The sequence below is a fragment of the Xyrauchen texanus genome, chromosome 46 (genome assembly GCF_025860055.1).
Source record: "Xyrauchen texanus isolate HMW12.3.18 chromosome 46, RBS_HiC_50CHRs, whole genome shotgun sequence".
NCBI lineage: Eukaryota > Metazoa > Chordata > Actinopteri > Cypriniformes > Catostomidae > Xyrauchen > Xyrauchen texanus.
The window spans coordinates 12,176,447-12,199,812 of NC_068321.1; the positions used below are offsets into that span (position 1 = coordinate 12,176,447).

General features: G+C 37.1%; 1 protein-coding gene across 2 annotated transcripts in view; it reads left to right on the top strand.

Moving 5' to 3' along the window:
• The first annotated feature begins 3,921 nt into the window (after positions 1-3,921).
• LOC127638116 (actin nucleation-promoting factor WASL-like) overlaps positions 3,922-23,366 on the top strand; it is a 33,194-nt gene continuing 13,749 nt past the window's right edge. The window contains exons 1-5 of one of the 2 annotated variants that reach the window (XM_052119473.1): positions 3,922-4,320; positions 16,075-16,209; positions 16,349-16,435; positions 16,648-16,744; positions 18,006-18,029. In XM_052119473.1, coding sequence (XP_051975433.1) covers positions 4,216-4,320; positions 16,075-16,209; positions 16,349-16,435; positions 16,648-16,744; positions 18,006-18,029 — 448 coding nt within the window. In that variant the 5' untranslated portion in view covers positions 3,922-4,215. The remainder of the gene's footprint in view (positions 4,321-16,074; positions 16,210-16,348; positions 16,436-16,647; positions 16,745-18,005; positions 18,030-23,366) is intronic. The other variant, XM_052119474.1, reaches the window with a different exon arrangement.

Sequence of the window (23,366 nt, forward strand, 5' to 3'; positions counted from 1 at the left end):
TTGGCATGGAGTATCAATGTGCCAATTTAGAAAATTTTTGACCAGTGACTTTTTGAGCTATTGGGGCTCAAGGAGAAGAATAATAATAATAATAATAATAATAATAATAATAATAATAATAATAATAATAAAACCGACAAATACAATAGATTCCCTCCTTACGGAGGAATCTAATAAGGGCGAATTAGATTTCGACATGTGTGAGGTTGCCAGATTTCTATAGTTGAATCCCATAATCAGATCTGGACACTTGTACAGAGTGATGCTTTAGTCCCGCAATCTGGCAACCTTGAGCGCGCGAGCTCTCTCCCCACTGTGAAAAAAGACACCGGATTTTGCCAGAGTTTGCCATGGGTTGACCTGTCCTTCCTAGTGTTCAAATGAAACTTATGCCACAGGTTTTCAAATGTTTTACGCACTTTCAAACATGGTCAAGTAGTAGATTGGAGTAGGAAAAATGCGTGCATGCAGTGGGCGAGCGATCTAGATTTTTTTTTTTTTATGATCATAACGTGGATTCTTTAAAAAAATAATAATAATGCAAATACAGAGGATAACAGGTGCATATTATGGCCATGTGTCCTAAGGGTTAACACAAACCATATGATTAAAAATGCTATTGTCATGGCCTGGGTAACTCAGCGAGTAAAGATGCTGACTACTACCACTGGAGTCGTGAGTTTGAATCCAGGGTGTGCTGAGTGACTCCAGCCAGGTTAGCTAGATTTTTAAAAGGATTGTTTATAACATCTTGTTTAAATTAGATGGCGCCAGGAAGTGAAATCAAGCTTGAAATCTTGATCGCCAAGAAGACTGCAGATTTATAGTGAAAAACAAGTAATATTTGGGTCTGTTCTCACAGGTAATGCATTTGACACTGTCGATCACAACATACTTCTTGACAGGCTGGAAAACTGGGTGGGGCTTTCTGGGATGGTCCTAAAATGGTTCAGGTCATACTTAGAAGGGAGAGGTTATTATGTGAGTATAGGAGACCATAAGTCTGAGTGGACGTCCATGACATACGGAGTCCCTCAAGGCTCAATTCTCGCGCCACTCCTGTTCAACCTGTATATGCTCCCAATGAGCCAAATAATGAGAAAGAACCAAATTGCTTACCACAGCTATGCAGAAGACACACAGATCTACTTAGCCCTATCACCTAACGATTACAGCCCCATTGACTCCCTGTGCCAATGCATTGATGAAGTTAACAGTTGGATGTGCCAAAACTTTCTTCAGTTAAACAAAGACAAAACTGAAGTCATTGTGTTTGGAAACAAAGATGACGTTCTCAAGGTGAATGCATACCTTGACGCTAGGGGTCAAACAACTCAAAATCAAGTCAGGAATCTTGGTGTGTCTCTAGAGTCAGATCTTAGTTTCAGTAGTCATGTCAAAGCAATAACTATCAGCATACTATCATCTGAAAAATATTGCAAGAATTAGATGCTTTGTTTCCAGTCAAGACCTAGAGAAACTTGTGCATGCTTTCATCACCAGCAGGGTGGATTATTGTAATGGACTCCTCACTGGCCTTCCCAAAAGACCATAAGACAGTTGCAGCTCATACAGAACGCTGCTGCCAGGATTCTGAGCAGAACCAGAAAATATGAACATATCACACCAGTCCTCAGGTCTTTACACTGGCTCCCAGTTACATTTAGGATTGATTTTAAAGTATTATTACTGGTATATAAATCACTCAATGGGCTAGGACCTCAATATATTGCAGATATGCTCACTGAATATAAACCCAACAGATCACTCAGATCATTAGGATCACATCAGTTAGAAATACCAAGGGTTCACTCTAAGCAAGGAGAGTCTGCTTTTAGCTATTATGCCAGCCGCAGCTGGAGCCAGCTTCCAGAAGAGATCAGATGTGCTCCTACAGTAGTCACATTCAAATCCAGACTCAAAACACATCTGTTTAGCTGTGCATTTACTGAATGAGCACTGTGCCACTGTGTGTCCGACTGTTTGTACTGTATTTTATTTTATATTCTAAACTGTTTCAATTATTCATATTTTTTTTTTTAATTCTTATTTTAATCTCTTCTATGTAAAGCACTTTGAATTACCATTGTATATGAAATGTGCTATATAAATAAACTTGCCTTGCCTTAATAATATCACTTCAGAAGACATACATTAAACCACGTGTGTCATATGGATTACCTTTATGCTGACTTTATGTGTTTTTTAAGCTTCAAAGATTTGGTTATAATTCACTTGCATTGTATTGACCTACAGAGCTGAGATATTCTGTTAAAAATCCTCATTTGTGTTCTACAGAAGAAAGATAGTCATAATAGTCATTATATATTGCTAAATATTGACATGAAGCATAAGAACAAAATACTAGAACACAGATTTTTTTAGTTATTACATTATTAGAGTTGATGTAGTTGACAGAACTGAATAACAGATCACAATTATTCCTTCTATGATTTTATATAATATATTATGATTATATATTAATGCTTTTCAGATATACAGTATATATTGTATCAGCTTTGAATGGGTTTTCTGTGAATTGGATATAACCCACATACAGTATAAATCTTGAGTGAGATTGATATGGAGAAAATAACCATAAGACTACAGAGGCAGATATATATTAAAAGAATATATTAAAAGAGTCACCAATGCCAAAATAGGTTTATGACAGTATGTCATGTGGGCAATTTCTCCATTTCTTTTTCAGTGAAATGCAAATTTTCCTATTGTATTAATTACTTTTGTGAAGTGACATGTGATTGATTGCTGATGTTGACCTAACTGTATTGTTCTGAATTTTAAAGTCTTGATTTAAGTTTCATATCTTTACATGAGAATGGTAGAAACAAAAACGTAATAAATACAGTCATATATACAGTAGTATTGTCACATCAATACACCTTCTAGCACTTCAGCTCCATAATAAGTTTTGTTTAGTCCTCCGATATTAACTAAAATACTGCCGTTTGTGCCTCTGACTGGATGTGCGACGTTCCAAATGTGCTGATATTCAGTCCGACAACACTGGGATGCTTCACTATTTGTACTGCTCCGCTTCTCCGCCGCTTGTTCGTTGCTTACCAAATAATTTACAGGGATTGCAAATTTACGCCAGTAGGTGGTGAGTAGTCTCAGCTTCAGACTGTAGGCCTACGCCCACAGACCGCTCACAGTCTGATGCACACAGCACACAAAATTGGAAAACATTTTCTCGAGCAACTCAGTGCAAATATTATTGGCTGGTTTGATGGAACTTCCATGAGCACACAGGACTTTTCATTAGTTTGCCTCGAAACACAGTTGTGTTATTTATGTTACGCATTGATGCAATGAGTGCTTTGAGGATGAAATAGACATCAGAGGGCTTCAAGCCCTCCAGCCTTACATGCGGCCTTAAGTCATTTGTAAATTATCTACTTGCATTGCTCCTCAAAAATCTTGCTTTACCAATGTGAAAATACTAGTAGTAAACAATTCTTTTAACAGTCTATAAATGGAACCAATGAATGCACTAAAGTAACTCACAATATAATAATTTTGAGCATTAGTTCAAATCTGTCAAGTAAAGGATTAGATCAGTCTACTTTTATTCCTTTTCTATCGTTGACGGCGCGGTGCTCCACCCTCTCCGCCAGAGTCTCCGCCCCATTCCGTGTGCATCCCGTCCGCATTCTGCAAGAGGCAAGGGAAAACAAGGACAGACCACTATGAAGCAACATAGGGGACAATCGTTTTGTAACTGGAATTTTTACACTTATAATTCCATGTATATGGATTTTAAACGAATAATTTAATATATATATTTATATATGTTATACCATTTTTTTAAATAATATTTTTGTATTTTTGGTGTATTTGTGGCAATGAAGCAGCAACCAAAACCATCCCCCCCTTAACGAAGTTTGCCATGAACTCTATCGTCCTCCTGCCATGTTGTATTGAAGGATCGTTATTGCTTAAGGAGTTAGGAATGAAAGTTTTAATTATGTTCAGTCTGTTCAAAGTGGACGTGTTCAAGAATAAATAATCCACGGCAGTTAACGATTCGCTTCCGCACCGCTCGCGCATTGGAAAAACACTACGTCAGATTTACTTGTATGCGGAATTCCTAACGGGATGAGCCACGCGCAGGCCATGCTGATATGTGATTGTACACATTTCACATAGAATAATCTGAGACGAGACAAACGCTTCATTTCATCCGCCTGCAATATGAGCGGCCACCCGCCCCAGAGGAGGGTGGCAAACGTCGGCTCTCTACTACTGACCCCCCAGGAAAACGACTGTCTCTTCAACTACCTGGGCAGGAAATGTATTGTAAGTTGTGTTTACTCTCGCGGCCCCATCTGTAGTCCTTTAAACGCAGGATCATATGCAAATGATCCTGCTATGAAAATAACCCGTTATGCAAATGAAAAATTGGCTTTGACTTTAACTTCTGGCATGGACAGTTGTCTTTTAACGCAGTAATAGTGTCCATAAGGGAATGACTGAGATATTATTTCTCATACTATGATTGTGAGATGCACATTTCATGGAACTTTTTCAGTAAAAGGCTGTCCGCTTGACTATGGCAGCGGGCTGTGTCTTAAAATATGTTGAGCTGCCTACCTAGACTGCATTATGTGGAGTCATTAGCGCGTTCTGAGTCAGCTAAAGAGTGCACGTGCCTATGATTCTATCTATCTATTTATTATGTGCACTGGTTTTAGTTACAGTTCCATTTAAACTTCTGTAGTTATCGTCTTCTAGGTCAGTACATGTCAATTTGGGAAAGCATCAGTAATATTCCTGCTTGTCCTACTTATGCTGAAATGTGATCTACACCCCGGGTTATATTATATCCATTATCCTATCCAAACATTGGGCACGTGTTATATGATCTTTTTTTAGTTAATGTGGTTTTCTGTCTCATCAAGGACTCGTAGGTATGTAGTGAGAGTATATTAGTGGTGTTTCATTATTTTTCTAAATAACTGTGCAGCACTGACAGGTGAACTGTCACATGAATGATTTTACGTCTGCATAACCAAATCCGTCAAGCCTTTCATACCAACCATTGACTTTTACCAGAGTTGGATCATATCAGCGAGATGCACAGGGTCATTTGATGGCTTTGATGCCTTTAATATGATTTCATTGCTCAACAAAACTATGTTCTTGTTAAATTGAATGTGAATGTAATTAAATGGTGTTAAAACCAGAGATTGCGGACTCTACCGTCACTGAGCACTTTATTAGGAACACTATGGTCCTAATAAAGTGCCTGATGTGTTCTTCTGCTGTTGTAGCTCATCCGCCTCAAGTTTCAACGTGTTGTGCATTCTGAGATGCTGTACTGCTCACTACAATTGTACAGAGTGTTTATCTGAGTTACTGTAGGTTTTCTGGACATTCTCCTTTGACCTCTCTCATCAACAAGGTGTTTCCGTCCACAGAACTGCTGCTCACTGGGTGTTTTTTGTTTTTGGCACCATTCTGAGTACTTTAGAGACTGTTGTGTGTGAAAATCCCAGGAGATCAGCAGTTACAGAAATACTCAAACCAGCCCACAAGTGAAATTACTGAGATCAAATTTTTGGTTGATGTGAACATTAAGTTAAGCTCCTGAACCGTATCTGCATGATTTTATGCATTGCTCTGCTGGCACACGATTGGTTGATTAGATAACTGCATGAGTAAGTAGGTGAAAGGGTGTTCCTAATAAAGTGCTCAGCAAGCGTATATCTGGTTAGGAGAGGTCATAAGCTTGCAGTTGTTAAAGGAAAAGTTCACCCAAAAATGTTAATTCTGCCCCCATTAACTTACCCTGATGTTGTTCCTAAAATCCAGTTTGTTTGTTTTTTTGTTTTTATTTTGGTGAAATATGCCTGTTCATTTATACGAGACAATCTCTGCATATCCTGTCTGAGTGCATACTTGCATGTAGCTGTGCAAGCTTGGCATCAGATATGTGCAAAATAGCATTTAATTTTCTTATTTAGTACTGCGTAATGCAGCTCTCTGTGTCTGATTCACAAATATGGCATGCTTTCTCATCAGACCTAATTAAGTTGCTTGTCCATAACTAGGATGAAGAGAAGGTTGACCGTTCACGAGCACTGTTAGCCCAGGAACGGCAGCCAAGAGGCTAGGCCATAAAGTGGGCTTTTACAGGGAATGAATAAATATGAGACACGTTGTTTAGGGCCAAGATGTAGCAGTCATGGGTTCATTCATCACTGTTTGACCCAAACAACACCAAAAACTGAGGGCAGAGCTAGGATGGAGTCCAAATAGCACAATAAATAGAGTGTGTGAGAGAGAGAGATGGAGAGAAGGGAAAATATAGGAAGAGAAGTTGGGGGGTATGCATGATCAGCAGTCTATAAGGACAGGAAGTGAACTGATCTGCCTCCTTTCCTTGGAGATTTCAGTTTTAATGAATAAGGCTGCTGAGCCAGAGTCAGGTTTCTGCGCAGACCAACGAAAGGCATAAAGAGGTTGATTGCTTTGAAAGTAGGAGAAACAAGTCTTACATGCTTATTCATTGTTCTTGGCAGACACTTTTCCAGACAGGAATGCCGTACGGATGCAGTTTACATAGAAATCCTGGCAAATATCCATCTATTTTACCACCCTTGAATTTTGTTTTTAGTATGATAAGCCCAGGTTGATTGATCAAAATATGCAAGTGTATTTGACAGCTTTAAAGGCAAACAGTATGAAACATTGAGTTAAGAATAGTTGATCAGAGTACTTGGTTGTTGGGGGTTCCATTCACATATTTCTTGCAGATTTAGGGGATATGGTATACAAAATTCTGTATGGAAACTCCTAAATGCAAATACAATTTCCAAAATGCCCTTAAAGCTTATATGCTCACTTGAGGTGGATCATTGTTTTTTATAGAGTAATGGCTAATGTACACTTCGTTTTGCCATGTCATTCTGTTTCGTGCATGGTCGAGCACACAGCCTTTCAAAGTAGAGGTATACCAATATTACTGATTAATCAGTGCTGATAGTTGTTTTTTGGAACTATTGGTTACCTACCTCGCATGACATTTCAAATGTTGCTTTGGTCATGCTGAAATGCTGGAACTAAAGACTCATTAAAATGAACGACACAGTCTCATGGAGAAGTTGTACATATTTGTACGAGTTTGCTAAATCGTTTTGCAGCAGCCAGTCAGGATACTCTCCCTTGTCAAACGCAACAATTACTTTCTTCCATCATACAAAACATACTCTTTAAGTTTCAGATCATCCTTACAGACACTACTGGTTAGGTTTCAGATATTTTAGGGTTTGGGTTAGGACATGTAATATATAACAAGCATGTTCACAATGATTGCTTCTGCATTACACATTCGGGAATTTGCACGTCTAGGACTCGTAAAAATTCATATGGACAAAGTCATACGATTTCATATGATTTTGGCAATTCGTACAAATTAGTTCGACTTCTCATAAGATCGGTTTGAAATGAATGCTACACTATTACCTTCCAGAACTGACTGACACACTGTCGCTCCCATATCACTAGCAAAGAGTGTTTTGTCTGCATGCGCTAATTTGCAAGTGATTCATTATTTTCTAAAAGAGCCACAGATTTTCTTCAGTGGCTACAACTTGCATTTAAATTTTTGTTTTGCACCAGTTTCTCTTGATGTGACTATTTTGTGAGTTGTTCTTGCGATATTACAATATTTTGTATAAATTACATTTGCAACTTGGATGGAAACCTAGTTAGGTGCTTATGCAGTGGCCATGAAAAATATTTGGACACTTAAGCCACACACACACCTGTACACCTACTTATCCATGCGATTATCAAATCAGCCTGTCATGTGGCAGCAGTTCAATGCAGGAAATCATGCAGATATGGGTCAGGAGCTTCAGTTAATGTTCACATCAACCATCAGAAAGGGGAAAAAATGTATCTTAGTGATTTTGACAGTTGCATGATTGTTGGTGCCAGACGGGCTGGTTTGAGTATTTCTGGGATTTTCACACACAACAGTCTCGAGTTTACTCATAATGGTGCCAAAAACAAAAAGCATCCAGTGATTGGCAGGACGGAATGCCTTGTTGATGAGAGAGGTCAACAGAGAATGGCCAGTCTGGTTCAAGCTGACAGAAAGCCTACGGTAACTTGGATAACCCCTCTGTACAATTGTAGTGAGCTGAATAGCATCTCTGAATGCACAACATGTCGAACCTTGAGGCAGATGGGCTACAACAGCAGATCATGTCGGACAAATTATTAGGACCATAGTACTCACTAAGTGTTTTTTTAAAGATAGCGCAAGTACACTTTTCAAGCAAAATGTTTTACAATAGTTATTGCCTACTGTTCAAAATTGTTTGCAAAAATGGCTCACAAATGTTAGTTCTGACAAAAGGTCTAACATCATTTGTTTGCAGATGCCACTTGGTTTGATATTTAGTTTACGAATGCAGTGACATTTAGACATTTTTAACAGTGGTTTATGTGTCCATACTGATTGGGGCCAATGTATATCCTATGGAAACTGGGCGCACTCTTGAATTCAATGAACTCTGAATGCAGGGTGCAGATGTCTTTCTGACTTGCTGTGGATATTTCTATGAATACTAAGAGTTTACCGATGACTTTGAATTACTCCGCTCACCAAGACAGGATGAGGACTCATTTTCAGATGCTGAGTATGCACATTCTGAGCACAAGAAAGCAGTTTTTCATCACAAGAAAGTGTTGTTTCATTGATACTTCTGTAACTGATGTGGCTGGATTGCATTAAATGTGTTCGTTACCCAGCAATCAAATTTGAATGAACAAAAGCTACATTGTGGTTGCATATTACTACATTTATTTATATTAAATGTTTGTACATAATGTATGTGTGTGCTGTAGTTTCTTATAGATACTGAAGACTGAAATCGAGCACAGATGCTTTTTCAATAAAATGCTGCAAATTAAAGTAGTCTACTTTTTATTTGAATATTCAAGTAATTAAATTATTATCAAAAGTTACATCAAAGTTTATTCAATGCACAACAATACATTTGTCAAAGAAACTTTGACTTGACTTTTGATACTTATTTATCTTGTTAATGGAAGAAATAATCAACTGACTAACTGATTATATAAAGTAATTGGATGGCTAAATTGAAGAAATAAAATGCATTAATCAATTATATTGATCAGAGACTTTGAAATATGGAAAGTTTTTGCATTTTATAAAGTTTTTTTTTTTAATGATCAGTGTTTGATGGTGAAAGCAGTTATTCCTCTGCATAAGCCAATGTGTGTGTATTGCTTGTCCATGGAAAATATTTAATCTTCTCTGAGATCTTGGCTGTTCTCGCTATGACAGTATTGCCAAGACGTTGGCCTATTTTTCCCTTTGGTAGCCTACATCCTAAAAAAGGGTGTTCGCAATGATACTTTAAGTCATGTGCATGGAACACAGATACACTGAAGGTAAGAGCCCCTGAAGAGGGAGAATAAAATGCCCCATCGGGTTTGACTCTGATGTCCTGGCTGCAGTTTAAATTACTGCAGCATTGGAGATCTATAGTGGGAATTGTATACCAAAGACCATCATGCAGTATTCATGCACTGATTTTTGTGTAGTTTTTGACATGCGTGCAGTTCAGCCCTGAATGCAACCCTGACATGTAAAATGTGGGATATGAGAATAATTTCATAAAAATCAAGACAAATGCAGGGCTCAACAATAAGGATGGCCCGCTGGCTTGTAGCCAATGTGAGAGAGTTTTGGGCCAGTTGACAGTACTGTCACTGGCTGCTGTGTTTGACACTACATCTTACATTTGTTGACATTGAATGTGTGTTTTTGATTTGTGCAGATCCAAAGAGCTTTTGTTTGGTTATTGTCTGCTTTTATCTGTTTATTGACGAAACCTGAACATATAGCCTAATTAAAAAATACAAAATTAATTCTGGTCATTTTTGTGCCATTGTTTGTATGTATTTTTTTCCAGCAAAAGTGTGTTTATGAATATAGCTGTCATGGAGTTATTTTATATTGCAAATTAAACACCTAGGGATATTTTATGTATTTATGTTTGATAAAGAAAGTTTACATGGCACAAAAATTAGGGCTGTCAGATGATAATTTTTATAGTTAATTGTAGATTTTGAAAATGCTGAAATGTATACTTGTATTATATACTTTTTTTGTTTTTTTTTCTACTGTCAAAATGCATTATGTTTTCCATCTTAGGAAAGTAGAGGTACCAAAATGTCAGTACTCTGTACCGATACCAGTGAAATTTCATGGTTCTCGATACAAATTTTGATACCATTGCAAAAATATGCTAATATGATAATGTACTATTGAACACAACATTTTAGATATTTTTTATAATTGAACAATTATTATTTTGTATTTTGTATTTATTTTTTTATCCCCTTTTCTCCCCATTTGGAATGCCCAATTCCAACTACTTGGTAGGTTCTCGTGGTGGTGTGTTTACTCACATCAATCTGGGAGGTGGAGGACAATTCTCAGTTGCCTCCGCTTCTGAGACTGTCAATCCGCTTCTTATCACGTGGCTCATTGTGCATGACACCGTGGAGACTCGCAGCATGCTACTCTCCGCAATCCACGCACAACTTCCCACATGCCCTATTGAGAGCAAGAACCACTAATTGTGATCACAAGGAGGTTACCTCATGTGACTCAACCCTCCCTAGCAACCGGGCCCATTTGGTTGTTTAGGAGACCTGGCTGGAGTCACTCGGCACACCCTGGATTCGAACTCGTGACTCCAGGGGTATAATTTAATAATTATAGGTTAATAATAATTATTATTTTCCAGAACTCCATGTTTTAAAATTCAATTTAATTTCATCATCAAAATGGTGTCTAATCAATTAATTCTTAAAAATTTTAACAAGTGAAAATGGAACTTTTCAATATGTCATTGCATTTTTTTTTTTTTCAAACTTTTATTCAAGAGCAGTCTTGCTTGTGATTTATATTACTTGATTATTATTACAGTGAATATTACATTTTACTATACAGTTATTATATATATTTCAAAATATATTTATTTTGAATTGTGCTTTTATTATGATGTTTGTTTTTTGCCAGAAGCTTCACTTTACCAGATAAACAGTTTGCCACAGGGCCAAGTGTGATCATTGAAGACTTTTATGTTACGTCTGAAATCTCATCTCTTTACACTGGCCTTCGAGTCTGACAAATGAAATGTAGGACACTGTTTTGGATTGTTTTGATTTTTGATTACTGGTGTTTATGTATGTGTTAATTTTGAAATGTTATGTTTTAAATTGTATTACTGTGAATCATTTTGGTCAACTCTTTTGTTTTAAATGTGATATAAATAAAGTTTGAGTTGAGATTAAAGCTCAAATGCTGTGATTTAATTATATAAATATATGTTTTTCATGTGCTGCGTGGTTCACAGTGGATTAGTGCTCTGCTCTGTCATCTGATACAATGAAAATTATTCTCAATGTCTGATGCATTTCCAGTGTCTGAGCGGTCAGGTTTATACATTAAAAGTATGCTACATCCATGCTAAAGATTCCAGCCATGTCATGATTTACAAAACATTTCCGGGTAAAAGGAATAACATGGCACACGTTCAAAATAAGCCTGTGAGCATTTTAAAGCAGTCATGTGTCAGTCTGCTGGTACCGGATTGAGTCGGTGCTCGGTATTGTTACATCTTTTTTATTTTTGTATCGACTTGAGTATGTGAGTTGAGCAGCAACAATTTCTCCTCCACACTCAAAGCATTCTTTAATCACTTTTCTCCTGCTCCACTCAGTGTTGTCCATTTCCCGCTCCTCGCTCGCTCCACGCTCCTGCATTAGAGACACCCTGCTCCATGTTCACTCCATGGCAAAATTAGCACCTGACTAACTTTCCACTGTAAAGTTTTGACTAGATTAGAAAAACATTAAATAAACAATAGAAATTACCAAATGAAAATAAAATGACTAGAACGAAAACAAAACATTAAATTAAGTAAAATTTATAAATGACCAAACTAAAAAAAATTTAAAAATTAAAAAAAACACTATTAGGCCTATGTATTATTGCCTTTTTATTTTCTATTATTGCACTTCTTTTAATTAACCTTGCCCTATAATTTTGTGAATTAAAAAAATATTGTTCTCAGAATGTTTTACACATTTTTTTTTTAATCAAATAGATAAGACTGTCAAAACGATATGTCGAATGCAGAGTTCACTTTTAGAAATACTAGCTTTTGGATTTTTAAAGATTTTAAATCTATCTCTCTCTGCTCGCATTTGCTGAGCTTCTTCATCTGCAAAGGAATAATGCATAAATTACCCTGCGGCACTAAAATTAATTTAGATGGCAATTGATCAATGTCAAACAATATAATATTAACATGTTGATTAGTTCAGTTGGTGTTTTATGTCGTTAAAAGCTCAATTCTATTTAATGCGGGACATAATAGCCTACAGTTAAGATTGAGATGCATTAGATTAGAATGATTATATGATTATTCAAAATATTTTATTGGGGACATTTTTTACTGATGTAAAAAACAGCACCATCACTATTTGAAAAAAGTAATTTTTGATCAAATCTAGACAGGCCCCATTTTCAGCAGCCACCACTCCAACACCTTATCCTTGAGTAATCATGATAAATTGCTAATATGGTACTAGAAAATCACTTGCCATTATATCAAACCCAGCTGAAAGCTATTTGGCTCATTAAATGAAGCTTAACATTGTCTTTGTTTGTTTTTATGTTGCCACATTATGCAATAGACTGGCATGTCTTAAGGTCAATATTAGATTAAAAAAATGGCAAAAAAAAGAAACAGCTTTCTCTAGAAACTCGTCAGTCAATCATTGTTTTGAGTAATGAAGGCAATACAATGCTTGAAATTGCCAAAAAACTGAAGATTTCATACAAAGGTGTAAACTACAGTCTTCAAAGACAAAGTACAACTGTCTCTAACAAGGACAGAAAGAGATGTGGAAGGCCAGATGTACAACTAAACAAGAGGATAAGTACATCAGAGTCTCTAGTTTGAGAAATAGATGCCTCACATGTCTTCAGCTGACAGCTTCATTGAATTCTACCCACTCAACACCAGTTTCATGTACAACAGTAAAGAGGGGTGCAGGCCTTTTGGGAAGAATTACAAAGAAAAGCCACTTTTGAAACAGAAAAACAAAAAGAAAAGGTTAGAGTGGGCAAAGAAACAGACATTGGACAACAGATAATTGGAAAAGTGTGTTATGGATCTTAACCCCATTGAGCTTTTGTGGGATCAGCTAGACTCTTAAGGTGCGTGAGAAGTGCCCGACAAGACAGTCACATCTATGGCAAGTGCTACAGGAAGTGTGGGTTGAAATGCTGTGGCGGGCCATGAATTTAAAGTCTAGGCCTTCAGTGTGATTCATGCCAGAAAGAAAACACAGTTTCACAATGAATAAGGCACACTATGACTTTGGGCATCATACATTATGTCGCAGCTAACTAATAATACCAATTGACATTTTAAAAACACGTCCACACACAAAAGCCAGAACTTGAAACGACACTTAATGCTCAAGCAAGCCTATTTTTAACTGCAGCATGACTGTTATGTGAAATGAACGTCTCACGAACAGATATTCAAAAATCCTAATTTTTCATATGAATTTAGCAAGGAGCAATAATACCTGGAAAAATGTATATAATAATATTTGCAATGAAAATTTTGCTTGCAATAAATTTAATTTCATCAGGGTACACGGTTATGCTGTATTCCATTCAAGTTGGATGTGAGATATTCCATTGTGCATTCCATTCCCCCGAAATTCAGAAGATGACGTTTACGAAAACAAAACTGCAATGCTCCTGTTAGCTTAGCAGGGGTTTGACTCTCATTAGAGATGTCTCCAAGCCAGTGGCGGATTTAGGCATGGCAGACATGGGCAGTCTCCCAGGGCTGTATCTGGACAAACTGTCAGCTAGAATAACAAGGATCTGCAAAGTGGTCATTGCTGCACATGGAAGATTTTTTGATGAGAAATCTTTGTAGTTTTAAGAAGTTCTGACATTTTTTAAAATAGACTATACATTGTGATCAGCTGAATGCCACTTCGGTGAATAAAATTACCAATTTCTTTCCATGAGAGCAAAATCTGTACATTATTCCAAACTTTTGGCCGCCAGTGTGTGCGTGTGTGTGTGAATGTGTGTGTGTGTGTGTGTGTGTGTGTATATATATATATATATATATATATATATATTACTGACCTTTAGATTTTCTCTCCACGTGTGAACGGATTATCATCATGTTTTCTGGACACGTCTTTTAGGATTTCACAATGCACTTTTGATCGTGGTAATCACCTCTTTATTCATTCTCCTTCACTGTCCCGACATTAATTTTCAATATACGCCAGCTGATGTTAGAATAAAGAGATGAGAAATGAGAGTGTAGTTAACTAATCCTATACGGCAAGCTTATCTCAATAATAGGGAACTTGAACATAATGCAGAGTTTGAAAGCGAAAGTAACCTTTACATGGGAGGTTGAATATTACCAAGTGCCTCTAGATTTCATTTTTTTTTTTTGTCACATTCTTTATGATCACATTAGAAATTCCAACTTTCCTTCATGCCAATAGTGTTTAACCCTGCATAACACGTGGTATATTACTGCATTAAGGGCCGTTAACACCTTGGTCCAGGCAAAATCATGCCGCTCTGCTCACATACTCTGGTATCGACTTGGTACTGAAGTACCTGTACTTTTGACAACACTATAGGACAGGAAAAAAACAGTAACAATAAACCAATATACCATTTATTCAAGTAACATTAAACGGTTCTCAAAGTCTAATTAGAAGGTTGATTTGTTGAAAGAATTAGTCCCATAGGTTGCATATTCATTCATATTTTCATTCATTTCATATTTCTATATTCATAATTTTACATTTAAAATATTAATCTCATAACACTTTATGCATTTGCAACTACTTTGTAAATGCATTTATTCCTGCTCTGTGAAAATACACTTAATTGCCACTTCAGATGCAGCTTCTGTGCCAACTTTGCAGTGTAAAGATGGCTTTAGTCCCCATAGGTTAAATATTTATTACAATGGGCATTAAATCTCTTAAACTCTCATCCTCCACAATATTAATCTGCCGATAGACTGTGACTATCTGCTTTCCTACAGCAATCCTGAAGCTGCGTTCATGATTTGTGTCAGAGCATCAACGCCAGCATCCAGCGCCGCTTTGACCTCCACAGGAAAAGCGGAGTGATGGTTAAGGCTTGACATGCTTCTGTGGTAATGCTCCTTACACAGGCTGAAAATACTTGATTTCTATTACAAGTCCCATCTGGGCTTGTTTTGTACATCAAACAATAGCACTAAGAGGTCTATTATCCATCATTTTATCACTGACAGGGAAGCGCTGTTGTGGTGTTAACGTCAGTGTAATGACTCCGGGAGGACACATCACAAAGGTTTCCACCCTCAAAACCAGTGTTTATGCTGGTTTATGCGGTATCAATGGTAAATGCGTTAATCGCGATTAAGAAAAATGAATGCGTTAAACTTTGAAAATTGATCACATGCAATTAATACGTTAATTCTGACAGCTCTAGTAAAAATATATTGTTAAAAATAACATTTATAATTTTTCGATTGTTTGCCATAGTTCTCTAGTGGAAGTGTGTTTATGAATATAGCTGTAAAATATTAAAAAAATTCCTGGCACATAAAATATGCAATGCTAAAAATAAAATGTCAGTTAACATGTTGGTGTTTACCACAGTATGTATGTTTACCCATTTTTATTGGAAAATAATTTTGGAAGGACATTTTTACAATATCCTTGATTTAATATCAACTTCAAAAATCTTTGAAATCTTTTTATCTATTTCAATGCTGTCTTCGGTTATTGGTTCAGATTCATCAAATGTGAGCTATAGTTATCCAAAGATAATTGATTTACAGCAAATATTTTGTCCCTTCTTTACAAAGTGAGTCGTAATTTTATTATGCTCTCAAGAATCGTGTCTGTATTTGGTAATGAAGGTCTAATTCTTTTGTCTCTTTGCAGTCGTTGTGCTCAGCGGTGGTCCAGGTGTACGGAGCAGACAGGGGCTCATCCTGGTCGAAGTGGTGCTGTGGTGTGGCATGTTTGGTGAAAGATAACCCTCAGAGGTCCTATTTTATCCGTGTGTTTGATATCAAGGTGAGCTCTCTGAGCCAGTGGACCAGTATGTTTAAATTAAACGTTGACTATACTTTCTCTATGCCCAAATTCTTCACTTGTGTTCTCTTGGTGCAAATAAAGTGTACAGTATCTTTTTTTGTTCTCTAATTTTTTGCAGGATGGGAAAAGAAAATTTGAGCAGGAGCTCTACAGTAATATCACGATCAATAGTTCTAGGACATACTTCATTACCTTTGCAGGAGATGTAAGCTCTTTTCCATATTTCCCTATTGACCATGCAGGAACGCATACAGAGGCATTCTGTATAGATGTTCCATAGAAAAATGTGACTTGTTAATTATTGGCTTGTCATTCTTGTAATACTGTGTTCAACTCAGCTGTTGTGATGATATATGAAACTGCTTTATTTGTTATTGGATGTGTTGGTTTGGTTATAAGGTGTGTTTTGCCCTTTAGTCATATCAGATTGGCCTCAACTTCGCCAGTGAGGAGGAAACCAAACGATTTCGGAGTGCACTCAACGAACTACTCAACAGACGACAAAGGAAAACTGGTAAATTTGCATTGTTTCCTAACTTTGATCCTGTCCCACATTCTCCCTGTCTTTTCCCGTAATTTAATCACTATCTTTAACACACTCCGCTAACATCCTTTACACTTAAAGGGATAGTTCACCCAAAAAAGAAAGTTCTGTCATAGTTTACTCACTGTGGAAGGGCGGAGGGCGGGGGCGAGTGTGCGGAATCACGAGCCGGCCCCGCCCTCCACCCTGCCACACTCACCCTCATGTTGTTTCAGTCCCATAAGACTTTCTTTCCTTTGTGGAACACAAAAGGCAGAAAACTTGCCTTAATCAACTTCAATTTTAGTATATAGAGAAAAAAAAAAGCCATACAATTTTGAAATGACATGAGGTTCACAATTGAATTTTTAGGTGAACAATCCCTATAATAGCAACTAAAGGGAAAACAATATCTTTATAGCCTGTGCTCTCTTATCTGAATCTTACATTTGTCATAAACCTGTTTCTGGTTCCACATTTAAGTTTATTTTTATTTCTAACTGTCTTTTCCTCCTTTCCCTCTCAGTCTGTAGTTGGAATCTGTCATAGTGGCGTAGTCGTAGGGATTGTGCGGTTATTCTCTCTGTATGGTGTGTCGTAAAACCTTCATAGTGGGTCTTTTCTCCCCTTGCTCCTCTTGTAAACGCAGCAGTCTCTCTTCACTTCCTGGCTGGTTTCCAGTACTTCCTGCTCTGTTTTGCATGCTGGGCTTTGAAGTTTAGGCTTTTCCTGGCTGACTGTTTTTTAAAGAGGCCCAGGTGCCTTGTACATCTCATGTGTCTGTCTAGACTGGATAGTTGAATTCTGTCACCATTTATTAACCCTCAAGTTGTTTAAACCTGTATGACTTTCTTTCTTCTGTGGAACACAAAAGGAGCTGTCAGGCCAAATGTTAGCCACAGTCACCATTCAATTTGTCTGCAGCTTTCTTCATACAATGAATGTGAATTGTGACTGAGATTTCCATTCTGCCAAATGCTGATTCTAATGCTGAAGCCAAAGAAAAAGAATGTAATAAAAAAAAAACATGAATTTGATTGGAGGATCTTATGTCTTGAAAAATAGGTGTAGGAGTTCAGAACACCTCTTTTTTTGTCTTGTATCCTAACCTTTCCAAAACTAACATAAACCATAAAACCGTTTCCTCTCCTTTTGGTGACTTCCTGTTGGCTCTCCTCATCTCCGTTACTGACCTCAGTAGTCGTTAAAATTTGGCCTCCACATTTTAACAATGTTAATTTTGTTTTTGCAGAGAAAAGGCGTGACCCACCAAATGGTATGTCTGCTGGTACTTACATTCACTCATGAATTTACTCCTAATGTTGTCAATGAAAATCATTTCTGGTTGATATTTGTTTTATTACTCTTTTTGAAAGGGTTGTTTTAGAAATGCACATTAATAAAGTGTCTTCTATAGAATTTTTTTTCCTTGTGCGAGCATTGTCAAGCGCGATGGTACGCGAATGTGTTTAAGTTGTACATGACCTAATTGAGAGCAGTGTTCAAGCCGTCTATGGAAGCCTGGTGTTAATCTGTGTGCTGGGAGGCCATATGTATGCCACATGGACAATTCCATATGACTGCACTGCCGTGGGCCATCTCCCATTCAGTCACACTTAATTTAAAGATTTTCTCATGGATGTACTTAGGAACCGTCCCTAATAGTTACTCAGTTATATTTAGTTTGCCCTTTGACAAGCTGACAGGCTGTAGCAGAACAAGTGTGACACCAAATATAGACCATCAATACTTTTGCTAACTGCATTGTTATATGCTAGAAAGAACACTGTGCCTTAAAGCTTGAAGTATACTTTGGTCAGACACGTGACGCAAATTTCGTCATCAGCAGAGTGCTCGAGCAGCCCAATTTTTCTAATCCCACGTCTTTGAACGTGCAGAATGTGCCTGGAATTATTTGCACTAATTATTGGGTCCACAAGGTGGCAACATTCACAGCTGAGCCGCAAAGAAGCACTAGAAGAAGAGATCATCACAAGTAAACAACGGGAGACAAATGTGAAAGCATCATTGAATGTGCAAATCAAGAGCGTGTGTGTGAGGAGGTCAGGAGATACCAGCATTTGTATAATTTGAGTGTGAAGGAATATAAAGACATCTTTATGTGTCTAAACTCCAGAGTCCTGTATCTCGTAGCATTTGTAGTGCACATGCGCCAATCGCCTGTGTATGTGCACACTACTGAAGTATGCTTTGACAGGCTCACCTTTGACTGAACGCTGATGCTAAGCGTTCACGTCACATCCAAAGTATACGTCGGGCTTAAAAGTAATAGGAATCTTTTAGCAGAGAATAAAGTATTAAACTTTAGTGAATTGTTTTAATTTTTCAGCATTAGTAGACTTGTCAGTATAATTTTCTGATTGAAATGTTATCTTTGAAATTCAGGCCCATTACTTGAATATGAATCTGACAAGTCAACATGTTTGCCCTAGATTTGTTACGGCAGCTCTGGAGGCCAGTTACTTTATTTGAATTTTTTTCTGCAGTCTGTTCACATTACAAATTCACCTTCATAATTTATAGCTGTGGTTAAAACCATATTGTTCCCCCGCTTAACAATGCAATGAATAATGATGTCATTAAAATCAGATTTACACAATGTGTCGAAAAAATAATACTGTCTTAAGCCCAAAGTCTACTTTGGTTATTACAGGGACACTTAACTTCTGCGTACATCAAATGCTAGCCTTTCAAAGTATACTTCATTTAACTATGACTGCTATGAGATACTGGACTATTTCTCTTCGAGAGTTTAGTCCTATAACGATGTGTTCATATTCCTTCAGACTCGAGCTATACAAATACATGTATCTCCAGACCTCCTCACACACGTGCTGTTGACGTGCGTATCCAATTTTGTTGTTTCTACATTAGTTTCCTGTTGTTTAGTTGCATTTACATCATCTTCTAGCACTTTCTTGTGACAGCAACTGCTCAAATGTGAGTGACGACACTTTGCGGACACACAAATTCATGCTAATAATTCCAGGTGCATGCGCATACTGCGGGTTCAGAGTATGTGCTGTTAGAAAAACCAGGCCACTCACGTTCAGTACTCAAGCACTCTGCTCAGGATGAAATTTGCATAACGCGTCCTGTACGCAGAGGTCTAGCTTTCGCATCTAACCAAAGTATACTTTGGGCTTTATAAGGTGTTTATCTGCAGATAAAAGCAAATGTGATCTTTCCTCAGCTCACTTTCTTCTCCTGCACTTCTAATTGTGTAACTTGCTTGGCAGCCATGATATCCGACTGAGCATGCTCAGTGCTGTTGTTTTATCTTCGTAATATAAAGATATTTAGCAGTAAATCAGTAATTTACTGGAATGCTCCAATGAAAGGTTCTGTGGCATTGTTTAGCTAAAAGAACCAGTTTGGGCTGCATAGTGTTATTGACTTAAATTTATTGATGTTACATAATAGGTTCTTCAGATCAGCATATTGGTTTCTGGGTTCATAATATTAGCATAACATGGTTTTCTCTAGAGATACAGAATACAAAGTTATTGCATCAGGCTGCAAAATCCTTTTTGGTCCCAGATGAAACCTATATTTTTAAGTGTGTATCATGACTGAAGATAGCAATACGTTTGTTTGGTGAAACATACACGCTCAATCTTGTTTATAAGATGTAATCTGTGGTTTTTCCTGCATTTGCAGACTTGTAGTAATGCTTACAGCAAATTACAGAGATTAAACAGGATTAGCGGCGATTTAAGTAATTTATGAATATTCTATTCTGCATTCATACTTTTTCAGGATTTCACTTTTAAAAAATGTAAAAATCCCAATTGGTTTAAAGAGCATCTCAGGGGACGACACAGGCAATTGAGAAAAATGCTTCTCGATAGTTTGGTGACCTTTCACGTAGGGTAAATAAGGTAGCTGTTCTGTTACTTCATGGCTCAATGTGAGGCTACAAAGATAATGTTCTGCACAACCTTCCTGTCGGCCTCATCTGAAGAGTTTTTAGAGGATTTTGAAGCCAGATGGTAGCCTGATACCCCTGCAATGTTTGGTGTTATCCAAGGACGAACTGAACGTGCCTTTTCCTCAACCGTGTTTTAGTACGGTGTTGAAATTTAGCAACATACCCTCCATCTTGGCAGAGGATATTCTTTCAGGTGCTCTGGGTTACGTCTGGAGGAATTTCAAGGCTCTCAGTTACGGTAGGTGTCCAAGGAGATTTGTGTTGAAGGGGTTTAGCAGGTATAGTGCAGAGAGATCTGTGATCTTGGCACACTTATAGTAAAAAAAATAAATAAAAAAAAAAGGGTTCAACTGGGACATTGATGTGAGTGAAGCTTCTCTTGGGCATTTTCAGAAGTATTGGGGGGGGAACAAATGTACATAATTAATAAACTACCAAGGAAAAAACCCATACCAGTAGACCAATATTATGAATATGGGGGAGACATGTCCCTCTCAGTGTCTGTGGTGGTTATGGCCCTGACATACAATACCCTATAAAATATACAAATTTAAACACACCAATTCACTACAAGGGACTATTGTCTCTCATGCATGTATATATGCTCTTAAGGAATTTGGGGAATCCCAGAGTTTTACATAAAAGGGAAACCCGACTATTGAAGTGCAATCTCGCTGCAGGTCACAATGGAAAGTTAAGGAAAAAACAAAGCCACAACTCTGGAATATCTGTAAATAAAGCAAAGCAAAAGAGAATAAATGACAGAAGTCTTCCTCAAATCCTATCTTTGTTATTTATACAAGCGTCACAGGGAAATTACATTTCTGTGGAGATAGCCGCTTACTGACCGAGCCTCATGTATACAGGGGGAAAGTAAAAGCAGACAACACAGTTCTTGTAAACGCATATGCTGATTTTGAGTCTTAAGCAGCTTTCTGGTGTCCATGTAAACAAGCTCAGTGAAAAAAACTCTCATTAAAAGCTGAAATTCTTGAGAAAAGAAATGTTGGCATTAGTAGATAGGGAATAATCTTTTATATTCATTTCTTTGAAAAAAATAACTAGTCAAACAATTTAATCTTAAATAATGTTTATATATGTTTGTCTACCAACTCAAAGTCAGTTGGTGTAAACATTTTGTTTTCATGTGACAAAAAAAACAAACATAAAGCCCAGAGGACCCCTTTAGACCCACTTGACTGTGTGAAGCACTACGAAAACTTGATATTCATGACTCAAATTATTGATATTTGTAATATGTGTGTGTGTGTGTGTGTGTGTGTGTGTGTGTGTGTGTGTGTGTGTAGCGTGTATTTATCACTTTGTGGGGACCGAATGTCCCCATAAGGATAGTAAAACCCGAAATGTTTGACCTTGTGGGGACATTTTGTCGGTCCCCATGAGGAAAACAGCTTATAAATCATACTAAATTATGTTTTTTGAAAATGTAAAAATGCAGAAAGTTTTCTGTGAGGGTTAGGTTTAGGGGTTGGGTTAGGTTTAGGGGATAGAATATAAAGTTTGTACAGTATAAAAACCATTATGTCTATGGAAAGTCCCCATAAAACATGGAAACACTACGTGTGTGTGTGTGTGTGTGTGTGTGTGTGTGTGTGTTTATACTACTTAAATGTAGTAAATAATCCTTTTTTCTTTCAAATAATGATCAAGCTATGTTAATACCTCTTAAAGTTTACACCACTTGACATTTTTAAAGTAACTTTTAAAGAAAAAGCTCAGTGTAAAATGCGTATTAAAGCAGATTTTTTTTTTAAGATTTCTCTGTTTTAGTACTTTGGAGAGAAAAAAATTATCAATAACTTTTGGACATAATGGAGAACAAATAATTGGATAAATAGCTGCAGTTTTTTTTATTCTGTGAAAATCGTTGTTGTTTAGATAGAGGTCTAACTGCTTTGGGACTTTGTTTTATTGTTCTTTTCTTGACCTATGGATTCTTGCAAATTATGTACACAGACATTTATGGCTTTGTGTTCCAGTTGAACTCCCTAGTTAACTTGAGACTGACTACTAGCCAATGCTTGTGGGTTTGGGGAAAGTTTTTTTTACACAAAGCCTGTTGTTCCTACAGCAGCCGTTGCTATGAAAGCTGCTTTGTATCCCTTGATGAGAATAATTGTGACATCATATCTGTCATGATTCACAATTTATTTAGCTTGTGGCTATGTTGGTCACTGGCCATCTGTCTAAGGGGATCATGTTGGTATGAATGAAAGGAATAATAAGAAATGTAGTTAACATTTCCATTTAGTTGGAGAAAGCATTTGGTGCTTATGATCTTATGAAGTAAACAGCTTTTGCTCAAATATTATAACTTAATGTTAGTAAAAAAGGTCGGACACACCTACTCATACCTATTATAAATGTGGAAAATATTCATAATGAAGTCATGACACTATGCAGTAACACAAATTGGAGTGTGGGAATTATGTAGTGACAAAGAATATCAAACAAGAAGAAACTATCTTATATTATTGCTTATATAATGTAGATTACAGCTCTGCACAATATAGATATTCTTAAAAATTACTTCATGAGGTACCACCTGAGATGTGTTTTATACAGTATTGTAGTTCCCTTGAATTCTGGTCTTTTTGGAGGCTTTTCCTTCTCTATCCAGTCATACATTTAAAAAATAAA